Source organism: Artibeus jamaicensis, unplaced genomic scaffold (assembly GCF_021234435.1).
Source record: "Artibeus jamaicensis isolate MK-2021 breed Jamaican fruit bat unplaced genomic scaffold, CSHL_Jam_final scaffold_833, whole genome shotgun sequence".
Taxonomy (NCBI): Eukaryota; Metazoa; Chordata; class Mammalia; order Chiroptera; family Phyllostomidae; genus Artibeus; species Artibeus jamaicensis.
Window position 1 is genome coordinate 9,520,048 of NW_026522056.1, and position 23,952 is coordinate 9,543,999.

The window sequence follows — 23,952 nt, forward strand, 5'->3', positions numbered from 1 at the left end:
CTTTCAAATAAGTTCAAAAAAATTGATTATTTGGAATGAAATAACATTAATTAGGAAAGAGCAATATTAATTATAAAAAAGCAGAGGAAACTCTAGTTTCATGTGTCTATTTCTGTCATACCACCATCTGATGGCAGTATACCCTCAAATTACAGATTCTGATTTTTAATGTTTCACACCAAAGTCTGCTACTGAAATGATGGTCAGTGTACTATTCACTTGTAGGGCATCTGGTATTTCCAGACAATGGTATATAAAGATTTCGGGGGCATAATCTCTTCTCTCAAGGATCTTCCAGTGTCCTGGGGAGAGGCACATGCACAGATAATTTTAATAACGGTGTTCAAGGCATATCATAGAGTCTTAGAGACTCTTAGCCTCATATAGAGATGAGGTGAGATTTGCACAAGGAGATGGCATCTGGATTGAGTTTTAATAGGTCCAAATTCCCCAGATTAAAATACGAAGTAAAATGATAAGTACAGGGTCTGGCGCAAATAACACCCTTATTTATTACATAAAAATCTTTTGTTACAAAATCATAAGCATGTAATTCGGCAACATAACAGTATCACACTCAAGCACATCATATGACATTTTAGGTGAAATCTTCAAATTGCTGTCCACCTGGTAAGAGACAGTCACCTACACTACCAACCACATGGAATGGCCTTGCTTCTACCAGACCCTGTATTATGAAAGGGCAGAAGATGACTAGTTTATTTAAGGAAGAAAAGAGGCGGTTGTATTCACAGGACTGGAATACAGGTGTACATTTCAGGGCTGATAACCCACTAAACATCCAAATGTGTTGAACATCTGCTATATGCCGGACATCCATACAAGAAGAACAAAACGTGTGCAGCCTTTGCCCTACTACAGCTTTTCTTCTGGAGGGTAGGCAGGCATTAAGTATAAACTATAAATCCAAGGAATTATATTCACTCCAAAGAAGAAACAAGGAAAACAATGGTTAAAGAGGGTGGACACAGAGATGGCAGTTGGGAGGAAGTGATGTTTTAGATGAGGCCATCAGAGAACATTAGACACTTAACCACTTGATAAAATTATATATACTATCACCATGCCCATGGCTGAAGTCTGCTAGCTAGGTAACAGTGAAAATGTACTTACCAACACTTGCCCCACGAAGGTCTGTGCCGAAAGTAACATTTCTATATGATCCCGAAATTCCCCATGGAGTTGGAGGCTTTTTAAATGTTTACTACCGATGATCTTTGACAAGATTAGTTTCTATAAGGAAGAGAAAGGAACTGAGTGTGAGCCGGACCTCAGACAAAGTCATCTGTTGACAGATCCTTCTGCTGTGGCATCAGTCAGAAATTACCCCACATAGTTAGCCCAAACCCATGGAACCCTATTTTAAGAGATGAATTTTACTGAGTTTGCATTTGACTGGTCTTCTGAACAGCTTTTTAACACTGAGTTTGACAGTCTTCATCACGCTTCTCTCACACACTCTCACTCCCAGACCCTTCATTGACATGGTGCAGGACTGAGAGCCTCACTCAGGGGCTCAGGGGACGAGGGTCTTATCCTTTTCCATCAAGATACATGGGCAAAGAAAAAAGATTACGAATGGATTTTTAGGTGACTACGTAAGTAGTTGCTTTTTCTGAGAGAAAAAGAAGAAAAGAAGTTTTCAAAATTTGATGTTCCTTTTAGTTCCTTATCTAGTATTGTGTCCCGACGAAATTATAATTCATCCTCACATTTGCTAAATGCCTTTACCTATTATATATGAACTGTATAATAATCCTGTGATGTAGACAAATTACGATTAAGTCCATTTTATGTTGATAAGGAAACTGAGGTATGGAGAAATTAAATGACTTGCCCACAAGCAGGCAGTCGGGAAAGATGGAGTCTAAACTCACCACGTCTGTTGCTGGTCTTGAACTAGCATCGAGAAAAACACAATCAAATGAGGACTGACCACATCATGCTGCCTTGTACCCTTTGACTTTTAGAAAAGTTCATGTTAGGTAGGGCCAGGATTTTGAAATGACTTGATTTTTCTACTCATATTTTCTGAGTGGTAGGAAGAGAAATCTTAATAAATAACTATTGGGTCGAGTTCATATCTTCATCAACAATTTGCCCTTTCGTACCTATAATTCATCATGTGCATTTCTGAGATGTTTGAGAATCGAGTTTTAAAAAATGTTTAATATGACATTAATATAGAATACCCATTTGAATTTCATCCTAAAATTGGAGGTGCCTTCGGTGGAAAACAAATTGGCCCTAAGATATAATAAAATTATACTTACTAACATAGTAAACCTTTTTAAAATGGATATTTAAGGAGAAAAATTATGACTTTCCAAATAATTTTTACAAAACAGTACCAGATTTGTGACATTTTTTACATTAGACCAAGTTTCCAAAAGCTGAGAGAAAATATATGGCATTCTCAATTTGTATTAGTATAACAAATTATTGAGAAGTCACTCAATTTTTATCGAAGTACTCAAACCTCAAAAGCAGAACAGTACAGTACTCTGGTTTCTTGGACCTCATTCCTTAACATTTTGTAACATTTGCTTCTTAATTAAAAGGTAGAACTCCAGACCAAAGGGTAGACAGGAATTACATCCAAAGAAATGAAAAATATAGCAAATATTTATGGGCAAATGTGTTCTCACATTTTGGTGACTACATGCAAATGAATATAATGGAGAAGAAGCTATACAGTTCCTGGAACAGGAGTCTAAGAGGATTAAATAATTCTGTTCACTGAATTAACTGTGCATTGAAAATAGGAAAGAAGGCTAACTCACCAACCTGTGTGTATACTCTGTCAGTACCCCAGAATTCTTTCCCCAGTTTTTATGTCATTACTTAAAGTGTTTCATCTAGAAATAATTAGTAATAGAGTGAACTTATTTTGTGACAGAATCTGTGAACGTCAATATTGGGTGCTTCTCGAATGCAGAAGCCTGAGTTCTGCAGTATGAGATTGCCAATGATCTTAAAAAGTTACCAAGCTATTATAAATTCTGTTATTTTGTCAATGTGTAGCATGAAGAGAAATGTTCTAAGCAACCTTGCAGTGTTAATTATACTGTCCAGATGAAATGTGTTCTGTTATGAAAATTACTATAATCAGAGAAACAAAGTTTAGGAAACAAGATTTACAAACAGTCCACACAGGGCATAATAAAGCCCTTTCCCTGGGGCCACTAGTAGTGGAATAGCAGTTATGTAGCATTTGAGAGTTTTATCTCAAGCTCTTACATGATATCTTATCTGGGTAAGATACCATTGTTTTCAGCATCTTCTGCCAGGTGTCATTCAATACCGCTCACCCTTGCTAAACTTGTCTCGGTATGAAAAGGTCTCTGCATTTGAGGCAGGATGTCATGTGTGTGTAGGTGTGGGCATCCATGTGATAGTATGTGTAACTCAGGTGTTGTGTTAACATGGTATACAAAGGGCAGTGCACATATGTGAATGCATGCCCACCACGAATGATGGATTTCTGAAAGCGAGGGCAATTTTGGTGCTCCTTTTTGCCTCCCTCACAGGACCTAGCACAGCTGCCATTTAAAAATTCAAAATAGAGGCATAAACATAATGTTTGTGGGTGGGGGGTTTTGTTGTTGTTTGTTTTTGTTGTTGTTTTCTTTAGAAAAGCCATTTCTGTCTCCAGAGCTACCATTTCATCAGCAGCCACACAAGATATTTCTTCTCCAAACTGTAGGAGAGGAGGCCCGACCTTGTCCCTTTGAAGCAGTCAGTGACCTGGGGTCTGATTTTGGCCTCAAGCAGATCAGCTCCTTTCTAAGGCACCAGATCAGAGCTGCCTCTGTTAGCCTGTAAAAACTGAGCGAAGCCTTAATCATTTTCTAAACACAAACACATGATTTCTAAATCAAACCTGTCTCTGATCTTCATACAGTGGGATCTCAAATAAGGAAACTGACCAAGAGAATTCCTGTTCCCTTGATGTTGTGCAATTTCCTTATGACCGTCCAGATTTGCCTGAAAAGGAACAAGATGAGAAGTCCACAAAAGAAAGTCCCCAAGGAGGAAAAAATAAACGCAGCTTGGATCTCAGTTGTGCAGGATATTTTCCCCAGTTCTTGCCCATTCGCATTTTGTAGCTTGGTTTGAAACATCAGGAAACTGAATATCAGAATTCTATGATGTCATGATCACGTGGTAATGATTCTAGGAATTAGAGTTCAGTGCATTACAGAGTCTTAACGCTGGGTGCAATACAATGAGTGTTCTAAGAACACAAGTTGGCTAATCACAGAGGGGCTGACTCGTAGGATACAAATGAATGAACAGGGGGAGAAAGCTGGGGTCCACAACAGGGGCCTTAAGATGCTATGAATTCTAGATCTCATTCTGTTACTTTCTCCTTGACCTTCAGGAGTCTACATCCTTTTGTGGCCATGGTTAACCGGCTCTCTGTTTGGTTTATACAGTCAAACAATGTCAGAATAACTCTTTTTTAAAAAAAAATTATTTATTTATCTTTAGAGAGAGGGGAAGGGAAGGAGAAAGAGAGGGAGAGAAACATCAGTGTGTGGTTACCTCTCATGGGTTCCCTGCTGGGACCTGGCCCACAACCCAGACATGTGCCTTGACTGGGAATCGAACTGCGACCTTTTGTTTTGCAACCCGTGCTCAATCCACTGAGCTATACCAGAATTACTCTTTTCGAATGAAATGACATCCAACCATCTGTGTGTCGGTGTATTGGTTCTTCACCTGAGCAAATAGCACACTCTCAGTAATCTTCGAAAGGCAGATGAGAGGAGAACTTCAAGATTTTAGTTTATCCTTTCTATAAGAAAAGTATGGGATAGAGTACAGATATCATAGAAGGCAATTCTGCCAGGGTGAGCACTGGTCAATTGTTATTTGAACCTGCGACTCTGTTCCCTTGACTTCTTTATGGGACCTTACCCTTTCTTGTGTTTATCTCTGCCCGGTCAGCAAGCCCTTTGGTTCAGCAAAGGTAAAGTTCAGAATGAGAGCAATTTCTTCTGTTTTCTCTGATGTTTTCAAAGGTGTAAGAAATGTCCTGCCTTTCAGTGTTTATAAGTGGCAGGAAAAATGTCAGAGCCTGAAGGGGGGGTCTATTCCCCCCAGTTACTGGGAAGATGACCTGACATGAGACCCGAGAGAAACTTTGTTGTGCTTTGCAGTCTGCCATGGCTCTGCTTTGGGTGTCAGACTAGTTGTAGAAGACAGAAGCATTTCCCAGAGCCATTGCCATGGTTAGAGTTCCTTCCTTTAAGCTCACCTATAATTTCCACAAAACCAGGCCACTAAGCTAGCGAACTAGCACAGGGCAGTGTGACAAAGAACTCTGGTTGAGGAGCTCGGAGCCCTGGGTCCCAGCCCCAGTTCTTATAGTAAGTTACTATGTGATGTCTAACAAGTCACTGTGCTTCTCATAGTCTTACTTTGTGTGGATGAGAACATCTACTTATTGTCAGGATTCAATAAGGTTTTATATTGAAAGACATAAAGCTCCATATAAGAAGAGTTATTTCTGTTCCTTTTCAGTGGCATTGATTACGAAGGAAGGAGGAAGGGAAGAAGGAAGGAAGGAAAGAAATAGGGAGGGAAGGAGGAATTGTTTGTTAATATTACACACTGATACACACACCTATAGCTATTTGGAAAATTAGGTCAGTTTCAAAGTCAATGTTTGTTCATGTCATTTACTTATTCTGATCTCACTTAAGTAATGGTGGAGCTATCACCATCAAAGAAATTTTCTAATTTTCCTAACTTGCTCTTTAATATTGTCATAGTATTACCAGTTCTTTCCAAGATGCTGTGTGGGTGTCTTTTCCCTTTTCCAAGAAATAAATCTATAAGAAGAAAATAGATTTAATTTAAATAGACAGGTAGTTCGTCCCTCTAATATTCTGTTATTGTTATGTAATTAGCTTCTGTGGATAAGTCAAAAGTGTCCGAAAATGATTTCAAAGTCAGTCCCTCCAAATTCCTCTTGAACCTGGGGTGTTCTAGCCAGGCTTTTGTCACAGGGGACAGTGTGTGACAGAGAAAAGCTGCCACTTGTAACTTGGTAGCAATTCAGTGTTCACAGCACAGGAGGCAGACAACTTTGAAGCAACGTCACCCTTCACAGAAACTAAGAAAGTGCTCCCTGTACTCGAGAGTTTAAAGAAGCATGAAATAGTGTCTATTTTGTGGGCTACCAGCAGAATCTTTGTCAAAGGTGTGCATGTGTATGTGTGAACACATGGTGTGTGTGTGTGTGTGTGTGTGTGTGTTTGTACCAGGCTCTGGAAGTACAATGGTCAACAAAGCAAACGTGGTTGACCCCGGACAGGCCAGGCGGTCCAGGAGGACATTTGCAATTAGAAACCAGGGGAAGTGTTTGGGGGGAAAACATGTAGTGGAAGGAGGAACCCGAACTAAGTGGGGAGATCAGAGGCTGTGCCATGTTTGAAGCTGAGGTTTGAAGCCCGAGAAGCTACCTAGGCCAGGAGCCCTGGTGGGCTGGGGAAACTGGGCACATGTATTGTTGGCAAGGGTGGAAAAGGGATGGCACTCCGATCGGTGGTGGGTGGAGAGCCACGATCCGAGAGAGGCCTTGTGTTCCAGTTTGAGGTACGAAAATGCACACACACACTTTATGATAAGAGGAAACACTGAAAGGACTTGAAAGAAGGGAGTTACGTGATTGAGTGCCGGTTGTGAAAGGATCGCCCTGGCTTCCAGTTGGAGAAGACACTGCGCCAGAGAGGAGGCGAGTTCAGTGAGCGTGCGGTGGGTGGGACAAGTAGACGGCCACGAGGAAAGGCCAGGGCCGGAGGGCTGCACACCAGTGTGTGGGACGCGAGTGTGAGGCTGTGTCACTGCCGACCCTGCACTGCTGGCTGGAACCTCGGGGTCGTGGCTGGGCCCTTTTAAAAACTAGATCTAAGAAATGAACAACACATGCTACTGAAGATTTTTTTAGGATGAATTTTTTAACATGTCAATGATTTGATTAAAAAAATAGCTTCGCTTTGTACACATCTCCATAATTTACTTCTGGGCACTCAAATATTCTGGAAAAATTATACTTTATAATGAGTTTGAACATATGTTTCATTTTAAAAATTTACTTTCTTCAAGAAATGTGCCATACTTGGAAAAGGATAGAACTTCATTTTTAAGTGTATTTAACAGTCATGAATGTGTGGGTGTGTATTTAATGCTTCTGAGAGAAGTAAATCATTTTGTAATGTTATCTGTTAAGGACCTATACCCAGCTGTCACACTTAGTGGTAAACCCCTCCTTCTTCTGGTTCTGTAGGCAGACGTTCATTTCTTACCCCCAGACAATCCCCACACCACTGGTCAAACACTGGCGAGGACACACTGGGCCTCAGTTCGTGCAGCTCGTCAGTGACAGAACCAGCTCTACGGTCAAGAACGAAGATGTTTTTATCCCGAGAACCCTCACATCAGCGCGAAAGCACATCACACTAGCTGTTTCTTGGGTAAACATCTTTCTGCTAATTTATTGTATCCATCACTTTGGGAATGTTACTTAAAAGATTAATGTCTCCGGTTTTCAAGGTGTTTACAGGCCTGAGTCTTTACCTTTCATCTTCTTAATGTTTCCTTTTTGGTTTAACTCCTCAAGTTTCATGGAATAGGGCAGATTGTATATTTACCACTTCTAGAGAAAGGTTACTTGTGAAGGAATATGATTTAGTCCATATTCTGTTTAGATTCACAACCTACCCAAATTCACCCTTTAAAAAAAGCACCACACGTTTTTCTTCACTCTGTTTTTTTCAAAATGGATGAAGGACAGCAAGACGCTCCACGTGGGAGGCCCTTTAATCCGCTACAATGTCCCTGCTCTTTGGGTGGTTTTCTTTTCAGAAACCGTCAGTTCTGGGGAGACGAATATTAAAAACAGTGTAATTATATTTAAAATCCATACAAGCTTGAGATTTGTTTCTACCTTTTCTTCAAATTCGTCGGTTTCCTTCTGAGATGCAAGTCTTTGGATGAGCTTCTTACGCTCCCCAATCTCAGTTTTCTCATCAGTAATATGAGGAGGCTGGACTGGTATTTGGGCTCCCTACCCGCTTTTGGCCATTCTGAATCTTTGCTTGTGTAGTTCCAGATTACGTTTTGAGCAGATTATCATTTTTGAAAATGATATTTCTGATGTATCTGATATTTCCTAGATGGATTCTTTTTGGGAGAAAACAAACAGAAAGGAAGAATCCTTGATTCTGAGTGTTTCTTCTTGTTTTGAAGGCATATCTTCTTGATAAATTAACCTGAGTTTCATCTCAGATCTCGTGGAATTACTTTTCTTCAGCGGGAATAGGCTTAACTTGGCCACAGTCTCTGATTCCGTCTCTGAACCCAGAGCCTCTTTCCTTTGTGATCTCATTACGAATATGCTGACCTGTTTGCCAGAGAGATGATCACGTCCCCTCTCTCTGCTCCGCCTCCTGTTCCTGTTTCTCACTTGTTCGCTTTCTGTAGCGATGCAGTTACGGTTCATTTTGGGTATTTGCAAACTGCCCGTGTGGGTCCACGTGTCTATCAAATACATGAGGGTTTTACTTGGGTGAATTGCTAAGTGCAAAGTGGAGAATTTTATAAGCCTCTTTCATTTCTGATTTGTTATTCTTAATTATTGCACTAAATGTTTGGAGGGTGGTCTTTATAAATTTTGGTATAACAAAAAAAAAATGTTAAGCTGTGAAACTTCTCCAGTTGGCCAGTAGATGGAAGTATTTCATAGGTAACTAACCAGCAGCAAGGTTTGGTTCGATTTGGTTTCCTTTTTGTTTTTTTAAAGAAAGATGGAGGACACCGCTGGAAAGAAGTAGAAAGAAGAAATAAAAAAACAGAAGCTAAGCAAGGAAGAGAGGGACATCCAATGCGATGAAGTACAGGGCTTCCCAACTCAGCCTCATGAAAAACCCATCTCCCATTCAGTTTCTGTTTATCCTCTGTGACTACCTCTTTTAAAAGAATAGAAGGATAAATTAAACTGTTGATAACTCTGGAGTTTTTTTTCCTAATATCTCTATGAATCTTTGAGAGCCCTAAAAATCTTTTCATGAGAAATGAATAATGCAGCCGGTCTATTCAGCAGTCAGGCCAGCCGAGCTTCAAGCCAGTGACTTCATCGGGGTGCTTCCTGCCCACCAGCAAAAGTGGAGTGTTGGCTGCTCTAGCCACTGATTCTGGCCAGAGGTCATCATGCCATCCCTTTGCCCATCCTCTCTACTACTCCTTTTGGGATGTTCTGGTCTACTATCCAGTCACCCAGCATTTTCCCAGGAGCTGGTTGTGATATCCAGATTCTATGTGTATGTGTGTGTGTTACCCAAATTCCAGTTTCAGTATAGTGTGTGTGCGTGTGTGTTGGAGTCTCTGGGTATCACATCCAGCTGGAAGATTACGTGGAAAAACTGACTTTTCATCAACAGCATCGGAGATGAATGACATCTTTCCTGTATCAGCTCCCCCTGGATTGGTATGTTCACCCAGACACTCCTATCAAAATGCCCCATCTCTTTGCAAGCTTTGGGGATGAAAAGATGGGCCTTTAGGTCTATCTTTGGCTTGGGTACAGCACAGCAGTTTTAAAATTTTTTTCAGGAGAAAAACTCTTGCTCTACAGATACCAGATAACTTTATAATAACCAAATATGTTTTAATTGACATATTTTGAAGAGAATTCAAACAAGTGACCTAAAGTGCTAGCATAGGGCAAATGAAGTGTTTTAAGTGGGTTAACATTTTCTAAGTCACCTTGCTTATTCACCTGCTCCATTATTTCTTCTATCAAATGATAGTGTTGTCCATTTTATTAGTATTTCTGACATTCTTCAGTGGTATTATTTTAATTGCATTTCTCTAAAACCTGCCTCTATAATCACTGCCCTGGATTCAGAGTTTGAATGTAACTGTTGTATTAATACATTTATTTTCTTTTGGGGGGATATCCTGGAAGTAAGGACCTTTCAGAATATAATATGCAAAAACCATGTGTATTTAGGTATGAGGGTTATTGAACATTAAATCTGTTTGTTTATCCCTAAGTCTTCCTTATTTCTTTTAAGAACAAAGAAACCCAGACCAAGGCATGGGGATGTATTCCTCAATTTCTGAAAGCAAAGCTACCTCAACTCCTCCAAATGCATAGTGTTTTAGAGAAAAAAAGGTCAACCCCTGATAGTGAGTAGTTATCAAGGATATTTGGTGAAATCTTTGAGCTTCCTGAGTACTTTAAAGTATCTTTTTATCTCACTTCTAACAACCATTAAACTGATGGTGGGAAGAAAAATGTATCATAGCAAAGAATCAACTCCTTTCTGGCCAGGCTAGATAATGAAAAGAAACAGGGCGGCATTTGGGTGGCAAGATTTTATTTGTTAGTTGAGAAAATCAAACTCCATGGAATGGCCATTGCTGAGCTTGTAACCACCTTCTTCTCCTCATTTACACTGTTTCTTTTTTTTATTTTGCTTTTTATTTGTTGATTTTAGAGGGAGAGAGGGACAGAGAGAGAAACATCACGTTGTCGTTCCATTGTTTATGCATTCATTGATTGTTTCTTACATGTGTGTGGGCTGGGGATTGAACCTGCAGCCTTGGCATATCAGGACCAACGGAGCTAGCTATCCAGGGCCTCCTGACACTACTCTGATCAGTAATGTCACTGAACGACCAGGCTCCCAGCTAGCAAGCGTTGTTGCAGTTACTCAGCAAAGCAAAGACTGCCCTTTGGAAATCGTGCCACAAGGGAGAGACATTGACTAACTTTTGCCCTAAAAGCCTTTTGTTTGTTTGTTTGTTTGTATTTTTTTGGACCTGGAGTATATTCCAAATAAACCCTTCAAAAAAATTATACCTTTGCGTGTCCCGCCCAGAGTAGGGGGAAAGAAATGGAATCCCAACCAACAGTGAGATATACTGGCTGTCCCTTTGTCTGCCAGTGCCTCAGCTCACCTCAGTGACGTTAGAAGGACAGATGTTTGCATCTGTGCACATGAATCTCACTAGTTTAGAGACAGTAACAGGATACCTTTCCTCCCTGGATTTTCACATGTCAGAGAACCAGAACATGTTTGTGAAGTTAACCCTTTCCCTGAAGTAATGTTGTTGGACTAGTGAATTTAATGAGAGAACCAAAAAGACAAATTGTTTCATTGCATTTCCACTCAAAATGTCTTCTTTAGTGTGGGGTCTTCTTGGGGCAAAGACCACCTTACAAGAGTGAACTCAATCCTTGACAATCAAGATCCATCACACAAGTCAAGAAATAAGCAGGTGAATCTTTAAAAACCTTCCCCAGTGAATGCCATGATGCCAAACAAAGCACTGAAAGGCAGGAGAAATTCAACAGTTTGCTCCAGAAAGACAGTGATGCTGTGAGAAAGGTGGTCCAGGACTCTTCTGAGGCTTTGTGAGACCCCCCTAACCTCCTCACCAGCTGGAAAAATCAGCTTCTGGGGCCCCTTTCGATTCCTAGACTCCTCTTTCTAAACCCCTGAAACACGCTCATTCTCCCTCTCCCTACCTGTCCCATGTGCCTCTCGGTTCTGGGGTGAGTAGAGATGTCCAGAGACCAGAACCCTTGCCTGGCCAAACAACCCCCAGATGTTCAGATCACATCGTTAACCTTCCGTTGGGTGTGGCTTAGGGACCAGACAGCTCTGCCTCCCTGTTTGCTGAGGGCTCCTGGCTTGACAAACACGCATTTCTATGAAATAAGCTACCTGTCACTTGCACTCTGATAGAAATCGCCTGCTCCTGGAATAATCATTAGGCAAATGACAGCACACCACAGCTGGACTTCTCAATTTCAGGACTGCCTGGCTGGGTCAAGTAGATGGAATGACATCAACCCACTCACATCGTTTAGAAACTCAGTATTTACCGGGGAGTCGCAGCCTCTGTAGACGGTGGCTTCGACCCTAGAAAGTCCAGACATCCTTTGTGGCCAAGAGAAAGTGCCCTGGACTGTTTGTGGCCAGGAGAAAGTGCCCTCACTGCCAAGTGATGGCTTTGAGCCTTGGCTTTACTACTGACCAGACTTGAAAACAACAGAAACCCAACAGCCTCCTGAGAGATAAAACACCTTCGTTGTCTGCCTCATAGATTGCATGAGGTTCTAGTGGGTACTGTGAGAAAAGCACTTTATAAATTTAAGGCATGTTAAGCCCTCGGTGGGATAGCATTTTGGATACTCAATAGCTGTCATTTACTGAGCATAGAGTTCCATATTAAGCCCTTCATGCAGATTGTCTCACTAAATCATCACAACTGCATGAGAGATAACTTTCCCTACTTTAGAGATGGAAAGTTTGATGTCTAGAAAAATTCAGCAACTTATCCAAGGTCTCTGAGTTAACAGGTGATCATTTTAATTCAAAGCCCAGTCTACAGTCTGTTCAACTCCAGTGTTTTTTCACTGGTGGAGTTCAGGACATGTTACCCCAAAGTATGGCACCTTGGCATATTAAATATCTGAAGGAATTTTTTTAAATGACAGAAACAAGGAGGTCATTCTGTTTTTCCCCTTGCCTTTCCCTGAAATAGGTCACAAAACTGCCATGTGAAAGGTACCCTCCCTACTCTGGGTAGAAAAAGCATTCTAATTACCAGAGGCATACGGGGAATTTAGGGCCAAGAAGGCTGTGTAAAAATATTTGCTAAACTAGTCTTTATTTTCCTAGTTACCCCTTCACCGTTAACTACCCCTACTCCAAACCCCTTGGCCTTGTCAATTCTTCACAAATGTATTGTTCCTTTGTCTGAAAGGTATAAAATCTTCCTTCTCCGATCACTTCTTCAAGTCTTCCTTCTCTTGTGAAGGCTCCCGTGAACATGTACAAATTCAGTAAAATTTGTATTCTTTTTTCCTGTTCATTTTGCTTTGTCAGTTTAATTTTCAGACCCAACCAGGGACCTGAAGAGTGTCGAGGAAAACCTTTTCCTTCTCGACATGACTGTTAACCAAACATCGTTTTAGGGATTGGTCTGTTGCAAGCTGCTGCCTTCGTCTTGGGCAGTGAAACCTTCAGCATCTGAGGCTGCTTCCCTGCGGAGAGGTTTAGCCTCCTTTCTTTCTTTAGGCCACATGGGTTATTACAAGTAGGCGCTGATGCTAATGAGGGATCTCTAATGGCCTTCTGTGACCGTCCTGATTGCCTCCTCCGCTCTGTTGGAGTCCCCTTACCTACTGGGGTCTCTGCAGACCGAGGAGAAAAGAACAGGGTGGGGGATAGACGGAAGGGAAGACAGAGCACGCTGAAGAAATGAGGCCAGTCACACCTGATTAGTAGCATTCTGCAGCCTTCCCGAAGGGGACTCGTCTAAGAAGTCAGACTAGTGGTACTTTGAAGACATTGAGGTCCCACGGGAGACGGGAAACAGGGTACTCTGGGCGGTGGGCCCAGGCCACCTAGAAATGCTTCACCTTGAGGCCTCAATTCTTGAGACTGTGTTCAGAACAGGGAGATAGCTCCATGGCTCCCAAATGCATTGGGAAGGGGGGGTGGGGACTAACCTATAATACATCATTTGTCATTGATCCTTGCTCTCTGTAGCTGGAATTTGGTTAATCCTTCCATATATGTATTTTTTTAAGGTGCAAGTTTTTGGTTAGCATACAAATGGCAGTAGGGGTTAAGTTCTTGTATGTCAATTTTATTTTGATAAATAAGGTGTCAGCTGAGATTTGTAGGATTTTCTTTTGTTTCCTCCACAGCATCTCGCAGACATTCTTCACATTTTAAGTGATGAATTTAGTGGAGGAGGTAGTTGTGCAGAGAAGGCAAACACACAAAAAGCAGTGAGAAACTGTGCAGAGGCATTTAGTACTTAATTATACCCTGAGGGGTGCAGCCCTAAAGGGGATTATGAGATCAGATAACACTGAATATTCTTAAGGAGGAGACACCAATAAAGATCATGTAGAATTTAGAGGATGAAGGAAACAAAATTATTACAGAGAAAAATATGTCATGAAATGAAAGAATGAACACAGGTACAAAGGGGAGAGAAAACAGAAGTATTACCTTTGAGGTCCAGCTATTTTACAACATCTCCTTTGTAATAGTCTTGGACACTGGATGTTATGACTCCCAGTTTGCTCAAAGATGTGAGTTAACTTGTCTAAGATCATTGACCTGATCAGAAGGAGAAGCCACAATCCTTTGATCCCAAAGTGTGTGTTCTTTCCTTTAAACCATGTCTCTTCTTAATTCCAGAGCTTGGTTCTATAAAGGAGAAATGAGATTTACAGATGAATGTCCAGAAATGTACAGAAAGGTAGAGAGACTGAGAGGGAGAGAGAGAGAAGAAAAGAGAGAAAAAGAAATTAAAGCCAGAAGAAAACACAGTTGCTGTTTATCTGATCTGGCAAGGGAAAAGATTTTCTAAGCAGACTGAGAAAGGAAAAAAAATCGCAAAAGGAAAATGAATTTCTTTGATAATATGGAAATTCATTTTTATAGCTATAGACTTCATAAAATTAAAACCAAACAATATTTTAGTATAATTAATTGGCCCAAATTTTGATCCCTTTTATTAATAACTTATAAAATTTATACAAAACACTAAACACTACTGGAAAAATGAAAAGGAACATGAATATTCAGTGACGAAGATAAAAACAAGTAATTGAAAACAACCTGAAAATTCCAATTAAAGGAAATTTTCTTTTCATAAGGGTAAGTCAGACATTTTGCCTCAAATACCACTGTTGAAAATATAAATGTTGCAAAAGCATCACAATATTTATTTCCTTTGACTCAATAATTTATTTTAAGTTACCTGTCCTTACTAAGAGATCAGAATAAAAAAACTTTAAAAAGATAATTAATTTTATAATGAAAAAATAGAAAGTACCTAAGCATTAAATGGAAAAAGAAAAAGAATAAAGACATAGATGGTAGAGTATTATCCTGCCCCTCATAGCATGGAAAATTATCATAAAATAACAACTTGTTTTAAGAAAGGCAATAGCATTCAATGTATACTATTATCCCAATAATATTTACACATTTACACTTAGGTTAAAAAAATATTTGAAGAAAATAGTGCAGGGATACCTGTTATCTTTTAGTGGTGAGATTATAGGAATTTTTTAGTATATATTTTTCATGGTCTCTATAATGAATACGTACTGCTTTGTAGTAAATGTTTTAAATAAAATAATCAACTAGCTTGCAGTTGTCCTTCATTTATTCATTCACTGAACAAATTCTGAGAAACCACAGTGCAAAGTAGGCACTTGCCCACAATGGTTCCAATGCTTTCAAGAAAATAATCCCTTGAACTTGTCTAGAGTGACAAATGAAACCAAGTTCTCCAAATGAAGTGAACACATTTCTATAGGAATTCAAGACAAAGTGAGCTGACCCTGACCACTTGGGAGGCTTGGGTCTCCACTCTGTATATTGGAATATTAGATCATGAGGGATGCTTTCAAAAATCCTCGACAAATTCCACTCCCACCCCCAACACCACCACCAACTTCATCTCCTCTGGCCCAGGTTCCTCCCTCCAGGTGAGACAAACTTCAGCCCATTGGTTCTGAGCTCACTGGCAGATGTGCAGGGCCAGACCACGTCAGGCTCGGTGGGTCTTGGGATTTACACCCTGTGTGTTTGGTTACTATCCTGACAGCACTGAAAAGCCTTAGGAGCATTTTGAGCAGAGAGACCTGACAACAGATAGGTTTTGCAATCTCTCTCTGTAATGGGGAGCAGAGATTGGTGGAGAGCAAGAATAGAACATGATTGTTAAAGTTCAAGTCAGGGAATATGGCAGTGTGATACTGGATGATGTTGGGAGGAACAAAGAAGAGTGGATGAGTGTGAGACATCTTTGGAGGTAAAATTGTGGGGACTCAGCCCTGATCGTACATGGGAACAGTGGTAAAGCACAGTAGTATTTACCGTGCAAATCTAATTGAAATTTATTTACTAGACTCAAAATGTTGTTAACACCTGGTGAAATTTATTGTAATCATTGACAAACAATCCTTAAAATATTCCTTTAACCAAAGCAAATTTATACTAGAAAAATATTCAAGAGTTAGTTCGAGTCAAAATAATTGACTTGTTCAAAGTCCCAAACACACAGGTAACAATGAACACCCAACAGGTCCCATTTACACGTCAACAGTTAGAAGTCTGAGTTTCCTGGCTCTTTCGAGCACATGTTAAATCCTTTCATAGTCCTCAGCGTGACAAAGCTAGATGATGTTTTGACAGGCCTTTCTAATCGTTCTGTGAATTGGTATTTGCTGGAGAAAGAAGGAAGAACATGACAATTTGAGTATTCATCTTTACTTTCTGCAAGTGAAATATATTGCAAAATTTGTAAATGATATATATTGTGGAATTTCATCCCTCCACTAGCCACTTACAATGCAACTTCCCCCTTAACATTCACTTTGGGATAATGTAGAAAACCTAAGGTTTGACTGCATAAAACCAAAGGGGTGCCCCAAGAACATGTATTATAGTCTTTCTTCTCTGTCCCACTGACAATCTGAGCCTGGTGTGTTGCAGAACTTTTGTCAGACAAACAGGAAAGTACTGAGAAACTGTTTAAGGTGCTAGGGTTGGGGTTAAAAACATTGAAATAAGCTAATTGGAAGGGAGATAAGATAGGCCTAGGATAATTTAAAAAGAAGACTGTAGATAATAAAGTGTCCTACTGAGAATAAAAAAATCATCATTGAAACAATAGACTAGATTCTTGGCATTTACAGGTAACATTTTAAATGTCAATTATTTGGCACCATGATTTTGCAGGTCTCATGAATTTGAACTTCATATTCTAGAAATGGGCTATGATGGTGAGTCTCTAAGTAGGTGACCTTAGTTGGCTTCCCAATATCTAAATCTTGACTCAACTCTATTCTGTACTTTGTGCTGTCTTTTCACAATATCCTCATGATTAGATTAAAAATAAAACTAAAACCACATTTATATTTTTTGAAAAATGACCTGGAAAGAGAGTCAACAATTAAGTTTGCAATGAAAGTTAAGTGGCTCCAAAGGTCGTGTTTCTAAGCCAGAAAATACTATTAAGAACTCAAATGGAGAGTTCAGCTCAGAACTGCGAGGTACTTCCATCACAGAGAAACAAGGGTCAGCAATTTGTGTAACTATTTCAGCAATTGCCTCTATCTGAATTTATTTTAATAGCTATGTGAAAGACTTTAGTACTCAACTTACAGAATCATTAATTGTCTAAGGGGGTTACCTAAAATTTTAAGTTACACTGTATAGCATTTTATGGTGAAGTGATGTGTAATGATAGTCTCAAATTTGTGAATTTGAGAAGGCCTGAGGACATTGCCCTCTAGAGTGTGTATAATTTAAAGTGTTAATGGCATCGTGCAGAAAAGAACAAAATAATTTAGAGTGGATGCAGAATAGTTAACAAAAAAAAAACCCTTCCCTTTACCTAGTCAGGTAAGGATCTGGAGATAGGACAGCTTGAGCTAGAGTCCTAACTGGTTAGTGAGGGAAATGCTAACGAAAAGAGAACCCCGTGTTGACACAGGTGGGAGGGTGGAAAGCTGAGAAGGTGCATGATGCGCATCAATGAATTTATGTAAGCAAATTCCAGGAACTACGAATGAGGAGTTGAGGGACTAGAATTCTGGCCCTGGTCTGGTTTTAATTAATTCTGTGACTTTGGGGAAGTCATTTATCCTCTCTCATCCCTCGTTTCTTTTTTGAACCTTAATTTCTTTATCCATAAAATGATTTCAGGGGCCTGGCTGGTGCCTGAGCTACGGTTCAGTGATTTGATGGCTTGTAGGTAATCATACTTTACAGTTTCATGTCCTTTTATTCTCCCTGTGTTGTATGTTAGATGCTGAATATTTTCCATGTCACTAAAATTACTTCAAAACAGTGTTTCAATGACTGTGTAATACTTATGTTACCTTAATTATTTAGCTGTCCCCTAGATATTTAGGTTTTCGGGGTTTTAATTACAAAAATGATGTTTTTATTATAAAAATAAGTATTTTTGTAAATATTAGCCCTCATCTCTAGTGACTTCCTTGGATTGAGTCCTGCAAGTGAAATTACTATGTCACAGAACGTGAGCATTTTTAAGCATTCAATAATTATTGTCAAATCTCCACTTGGCGAGCTCATGCCAATTCTATTCCCATGGAAGCTTCTGGGTCTTCTCTCTTCCACCCACGCTGTAGTGTTTAGCATTCTAAAAATATTAGTTGGGTTGGTAATCGAATGCATTTTATCACTTTAATTTTTATTTCTCTTTTGATTTTCAAACTGAATGTTTGTACATTACGCATTTGTAAGTCACAGTTCTTCATGTAGGGCAGAAAAGACAGGCCCACAGGAGAGAAGCGTACACATTTAATTGAATTTTATGTGCACAGGGGAGACTTCACAAGGGAATAAAGACCCAAAGAAGTAACCAGAACAGGGAGCTTTTGTACTTTAAGACAGAAAGAGAACGACAATCTACGTGAATACATTTGTGAAGGACTGACAAGACAAGGGGTCTGGGTGTGTGCTGGGGTAGTAAACGATTAACTGCTGACCAGCAACTAGGGAGACGGGGGTAGTTGAACAGAGGTTTGTTTGCAGGGTCCCCTGGTGCCACCTCTGGGCTGGTAAGTCTGTCTGCAATAAAAAGAGAATGTACGCCCTGTATCTAGGCAGAAAAAGAAGAGGTTTTTCTGAATTTACTGAATTTCTTATTTGCCTTCAGCTCAGAAAATTTTCACGTCAAAGAGATATATTTTGGGATAATATTTTCTGGTTGGTCTCCTTTATTCACTAGTAAATTATCTGTTGACATCCTTTGGCACTTTTTCCATTGGAAAGGCCATCTTTTCAATGTCAAACATCTAAATTAAGGATAATATCACCCCTTTGGCTCCTTTATTTGTAACCCATTAGGTGTCCTGGATTTCCACCAGACACTATGAATATTCTGTAATTCCACAAATATCAATGTTAAGAGCCTTCCCCTTCTTGATTAAGCACTTCTGGGGCCTTTTCACTACATTATTTTTTAGGAATTTGGTTAAGGGAGGGGACGAACGCACACAAAGATTAGATATCCTTACCTTTCCATGATGGCTGCTCCTTCTATCTCAGAGTCCTTGACAAACAGCCCAACCCTTCCCCAACCAACACAGGCTTTTCTCTCTGCATGGCAGCAGGTATGTCCCTCTCTGTTTTCAACCAGCTCTTTGGAAGGGATTTTTTGCACCAAAGTGGTCAGGATCCTCTGTTACGCCTCAGGCCTGGTCTCTCCTCCCCAGACAGTGAGGTGACCCGAAGGTGGAGGCGGAGCTCTGGCCGGCACTGGCCAGCTAGCTTCACACTTTTCTCAGAACCTGTCTCCTCACTGATGTCTAGGCGGTGGCACATTCTTCCAGACATACTCCTCAATTTCCTCCTTTCTGTCCAGTCCATCAGTCAGATAAGAGGACACTTTTGAATGCCTTCAACATTCATGTTCCCCCTTTCAGACTGGTTCCTAGAGACTTCCAGTGAAAGGCTGATTCAGGGAGCATCCCCACCCCGACCCGGGCATTCCGAGGCAGTTGGGCAGCTTGTCAGCAGGAGCTGATCCTTCCAGAGCCAGAGCTCCTATGGTTTGAAAATTTTCCTTGGACAATGGTATGGTGATTGCAGGGAGGAGGGGGATAAAGGGAGTTAAATGGCAATAAAAATATACAATAAATGTTTTTTAAAATGTAAAAAAGTAATATTTCAGGAGCATAGTGTTGCCAGTAAATATGGTTCCAATAAATCTGAAGCTGTAACATATTACTTGGCTAATTTGGGTTTCTCCAGCTTCCAACTAAACAGAAAAGGAGGTGATTTGGGGATATTGGGCAAGGAAACTGATCATGATTATCCAGTGGGAAATGTTACTGCTGCAAAAGAGGAAATTTTATGAGAGGGTCATTATGTGTGTAAACTGAGAGGGGCTCCTTTCACTCCCAAAGCTGTGACTTCAGTGAGAAGGGGCTCCAGTCCTGGCTGCTGCTGCGGACTGAATACCAAATCTGTGCACAGCACCCTGCCTTGTCTGGTACGTCCTTCTAGTTAACAGCGTGTCCCAATAAGCCTTTCTACTATTTTACAGAGCTAGCTGCTTCTAGATGATGGATTGGGTGGTAAGATCCATCATCCCAGGGCTTGGATTCTTTCCCTGGGAAGTGAATTCACCGAAAAGTGAGTTCCTTGGCCAAACACAGTGTTCTGTGAAATGTTGCTCTATTTTCTAAAATTTATTTGAAGTGCTTCGGTTTGACAGTATAAGGTGTATGTACATGGCTACATTAACATTAATCTGTAGAGCAGGGATGGTCACATGATGTGTGAAGTATGCTACTTGATAATTTACCCTTCAGAACACTTCAGAGGTGCTTGGTTAGAATTTGGAAACCTTATTCTATGGTTCATACTCCCCAGAGGGGACTAGAGAAAGTGCTTCACATATCACAGCCTGATTTAGTGCCAGAGGGTTTATCAATTAACATAAAGAATATTACATTATGCCACGGAGAAATGAATAGTGTCAATATATATCAGCCAGAAACATTTGTACAGGAAAATCTACCCTTGCGTGATTAATACTCTGACAAGCCCAGCAGGATCATATTTTCTGAGTGTTACTCTAGCTCTAGAACTCCACTTCTTCCCGAGTTCCCCACTTTATGGTGACTTCCTCACTCTGATCAAACTAGAAACTCAGCTGGGTCCGCTATCAGAATAGTTGGTATGGCAAGATGAACCTTTCACCCCGGTGGCTGGTGGCGTGCCTGGACAGCACAGGACAGGAAGGTTGGAGAGCAGCGACTTTGCCAAATCTGCAAGACCTCATGTTTGCAGGTCTTGATGCCTGCTTACCAATAAATATTAGTACCTGTGGCAGAATTAGGTATGGTTTTTGACTTTTTAAAAACCATCATATCTGGCAATAATGATGCAAGGAAACAATTGGCTCCAGCCATCTCTAACCACTGGACACAGCTGATATTTACCAGAAAGTAACTAATGACTCCAAATGGCAAAATATTGTTAGGCTGAATAGTGCATTCACTAGAGGCAGGAATATGGTGGGCACAGATCAATTTTCTGGTTCTTCCCTGGGTAGTTTCATTGATACACAGGAATGAGTTGGCATATGTCAACTCTGCTTTCCTTGTGGATGGTGGCTGCTGACAGTTGACTCTAGGTAGGTCATTTGTCACTGCCAGTGCCACTCTCCAAAAAATACTAAATTGCTGAACCCAACTCATTAAAAGCTACAATGCCAAAAAGTGCCAAAGAAAGCTGCCTTGTTTTTGAGTTTCCCAGATGCTGGGGCCATGAAGTCATCTGAAGAGAAAGAGATAGGATGTTTGGCTCCATGTTGACGTTCTGGTCACTGTTTGGTCTGAGCCTTACAGGATCTCTCAAGGAAAGAGCTCTTTTATTTTGCAGTTTTAACATTGTTCTCCACAAGGACCAAAAAGCCAGAGGAAATATGGAGAGCGGTAGCCACTGTTCCTTTACCTTATTACACCCAGCATCACTGGATGCGTGCTTCCCTCCAGCCAGGAAACAAACACCTCGTGCAGATAAGGCCATGCAAAAAGATGGTGAAAGAGAAATAAGTGTGGATGTTTGAGTTCATGTGCGGGCAGAAGGGTATTGCTGAGTCCCATGTCGGTCTGTCTTTAGAATGAAGTCATAATTAATGCACACGGAGAAAAGTACTATTTGGTAAAGATTAGTCATTATTAAATCTGGGGCAGTTTCCTTGCTGTGCTTAGTCTTTTAATACCTGAAATATCTCAGAATATTTATTACACGGTGGAGTTATACAAAGGTAAGGCCACACCTGCAGATGCCAGAAGGCAGTTTTCGAAGCAGGCAGATTCCAGCCCAGAGAAACATGTAGTTGAGTCCATGAAGGACAATGTTTTAAGCTCTTAAAAACAAGTTGTTAACATTTAAAATTAGGAAATTTCCCTTTAAAATATCTGGATTTCTGAATGCATTTGACAAATGAAACTGCACCCTGATGTTCAGATGGCAGTAGTAGGCTGTGACTCTTAGGGAGGGGCGTTACTCGGCAATTTTTTCATCCTTTCCACCTGCCTGCTTCAAGTCTTCAGTCTTCCTGCTTCATTCTGTAGGTGTTCGTGTTTGTATTCTCTGCTTTACAGCGCATTAAAATGGTGTATTTATAGAAGTGCTAAAACGAATTCTGTAGAAATCAACTTACTGTACCAAGAACTCTACAAATATTTTATGCTAGAACCTTGACCTTAATTCATCTTGTCCTGTGGTTTCCAAAAATATGGTCATAAATCAGAATTGGGATGACTGCAAGGAAATTAACTGGGGAAGTTTTCTAAATTTGGATGATCAGGCCCCAACCCTCACAGAAGTCTACCTTGTTTATTAAAATATCTAGGGCAATTCTCTCGCACAAATGCGTTGGGAACCCTGAGTCTCCTTCAGCCCTTTTCACCCAAGAGTGAGCGAGGACAGAAGGGGCATGGAAGTGCTTTGACTGATGTCACTGGGATACACAGGGATAGGAGTCCTGATAAGCAGAACTAAATCTACTTGCATTAATAATTTTATTTTGATCTGCCAGGCAGTCCACTGAATGAAAAGACCACCAAAGGTGGCTAAAGCCAAAATTACAGAAGAAAATGTCAAATATCTCTATCCCATGCTTCCTCTATTTTCCTGCTGTCTATTTATTCGCTAATAACATCAGCATCGCTGCCTTGCATATCACCTTGGATCCCCAGTCTTCCTCCAATTTTTGAAAAACCCTTAACAAGGCGGGTAAGCAGTTGAGTGACTCAGGAGTTTACTTACCCTTCTTTATTTTAACCTCTTGTACTTCTTCCTTCAGTTTCCTCTGTTGACAGATACTCTCTGAGGTCCTTGCCCAGTGTGGAGACAGAACACTGACGTCTGGTAGCGGATCAAGTAAATCATCTCTTATCTTAACTTTGATACTGATCTTTTTTTAATTGTCTTTTTTCATTATCATTGAACTTCCTTATACTTCCCTCCCCCCTGCAATCACCACACTGTTATCCACATAAACAAGTACTTTTTCCTTTTTGTTCAATACCTCCACCCCTTAACCTCCTTTTTTTCCAATGTCTTTGTAACTATTTTTCATTGGGCAGTATTTCTCATGTATTTCCTGATTAAAAATACACACACACACATATTAGAGGTGTATGGTGGGGAGAGAAGGAAAAAAATGAGAACTTCATATTAGAATCCAGAATTATGTGGCTTCAGGAATTTGATCAATATCTCTATGAAAAACGTTACCTCACTCAATGCTCTATCAACAACCTTAAAAAGGTAAATCACCACCATACTAATAGACACCGGAAAGCAGTAATGTTCTGATATGTGGGCTTAATCAAAGGAGAAATTGCCAGCGAGACTAAGTAGCTACCCATTGCTGGAAGACAGGTGCTGCTGCTGTACATATGAACTAATGGCAGACGAAGACATTTCTCTTGAATTATAATGAGTTCTTTTATCTCTATGAATATTTTAAACTTCAATTTTGGTAAAATTGAAGAAGGAATGCAACATAACTTTAGTGACTTTGCTCAATGCTACCAGTGCAACAGTAAAAATAAAATACAAGACTCAGAGCTTCCATGAAAAAGTCATTCACATACAGAGGCCCTCTTCTCTCTTCCTGACTACTTTGGCCTCATCTCTTCCTTTCTTTCCCCATCATCCCTTCCATCACTTACGGTTTTCTTTGCAAAACACCACCCCAAACAGAGTGGCTTAGCACAACAAACATTTATTCATCTGAGAGTTCTTTTTTTTTTTTTAATTTTATTTAGTTATTTTTCAAGTACAGTTTTTTGTCTATTTTTCCCATCCCAGCCTCCCC

At 40.3% G+C, this 23,952-nt stretch overlaps 1 protein-coding gene across 1 annotated transcript in view; it reads right to left on the reverse strand.

Moving 5' to 3' along the window:
• Window positions 1-4,145, reverse strand: part of KCNU1 (potassium calcium-activated channel subfamily U member 1) — a 125,148-nt gene extending 121,003 nt beyond the window's left edge. The window contains 2 exon segments of the mRNA XM_053660081.1: window positions 1,135-1,254; window positions 3,951-4,145. Of these exon segments, the coding sequence (XP_053516056.1) occupies window positions 1,135-1,254; window positions 3,951-4,145 (315 nt within the window).
• Between the last annotated feature and the right edge of the window lie 19,807 nt (window positions 4,146-23,952).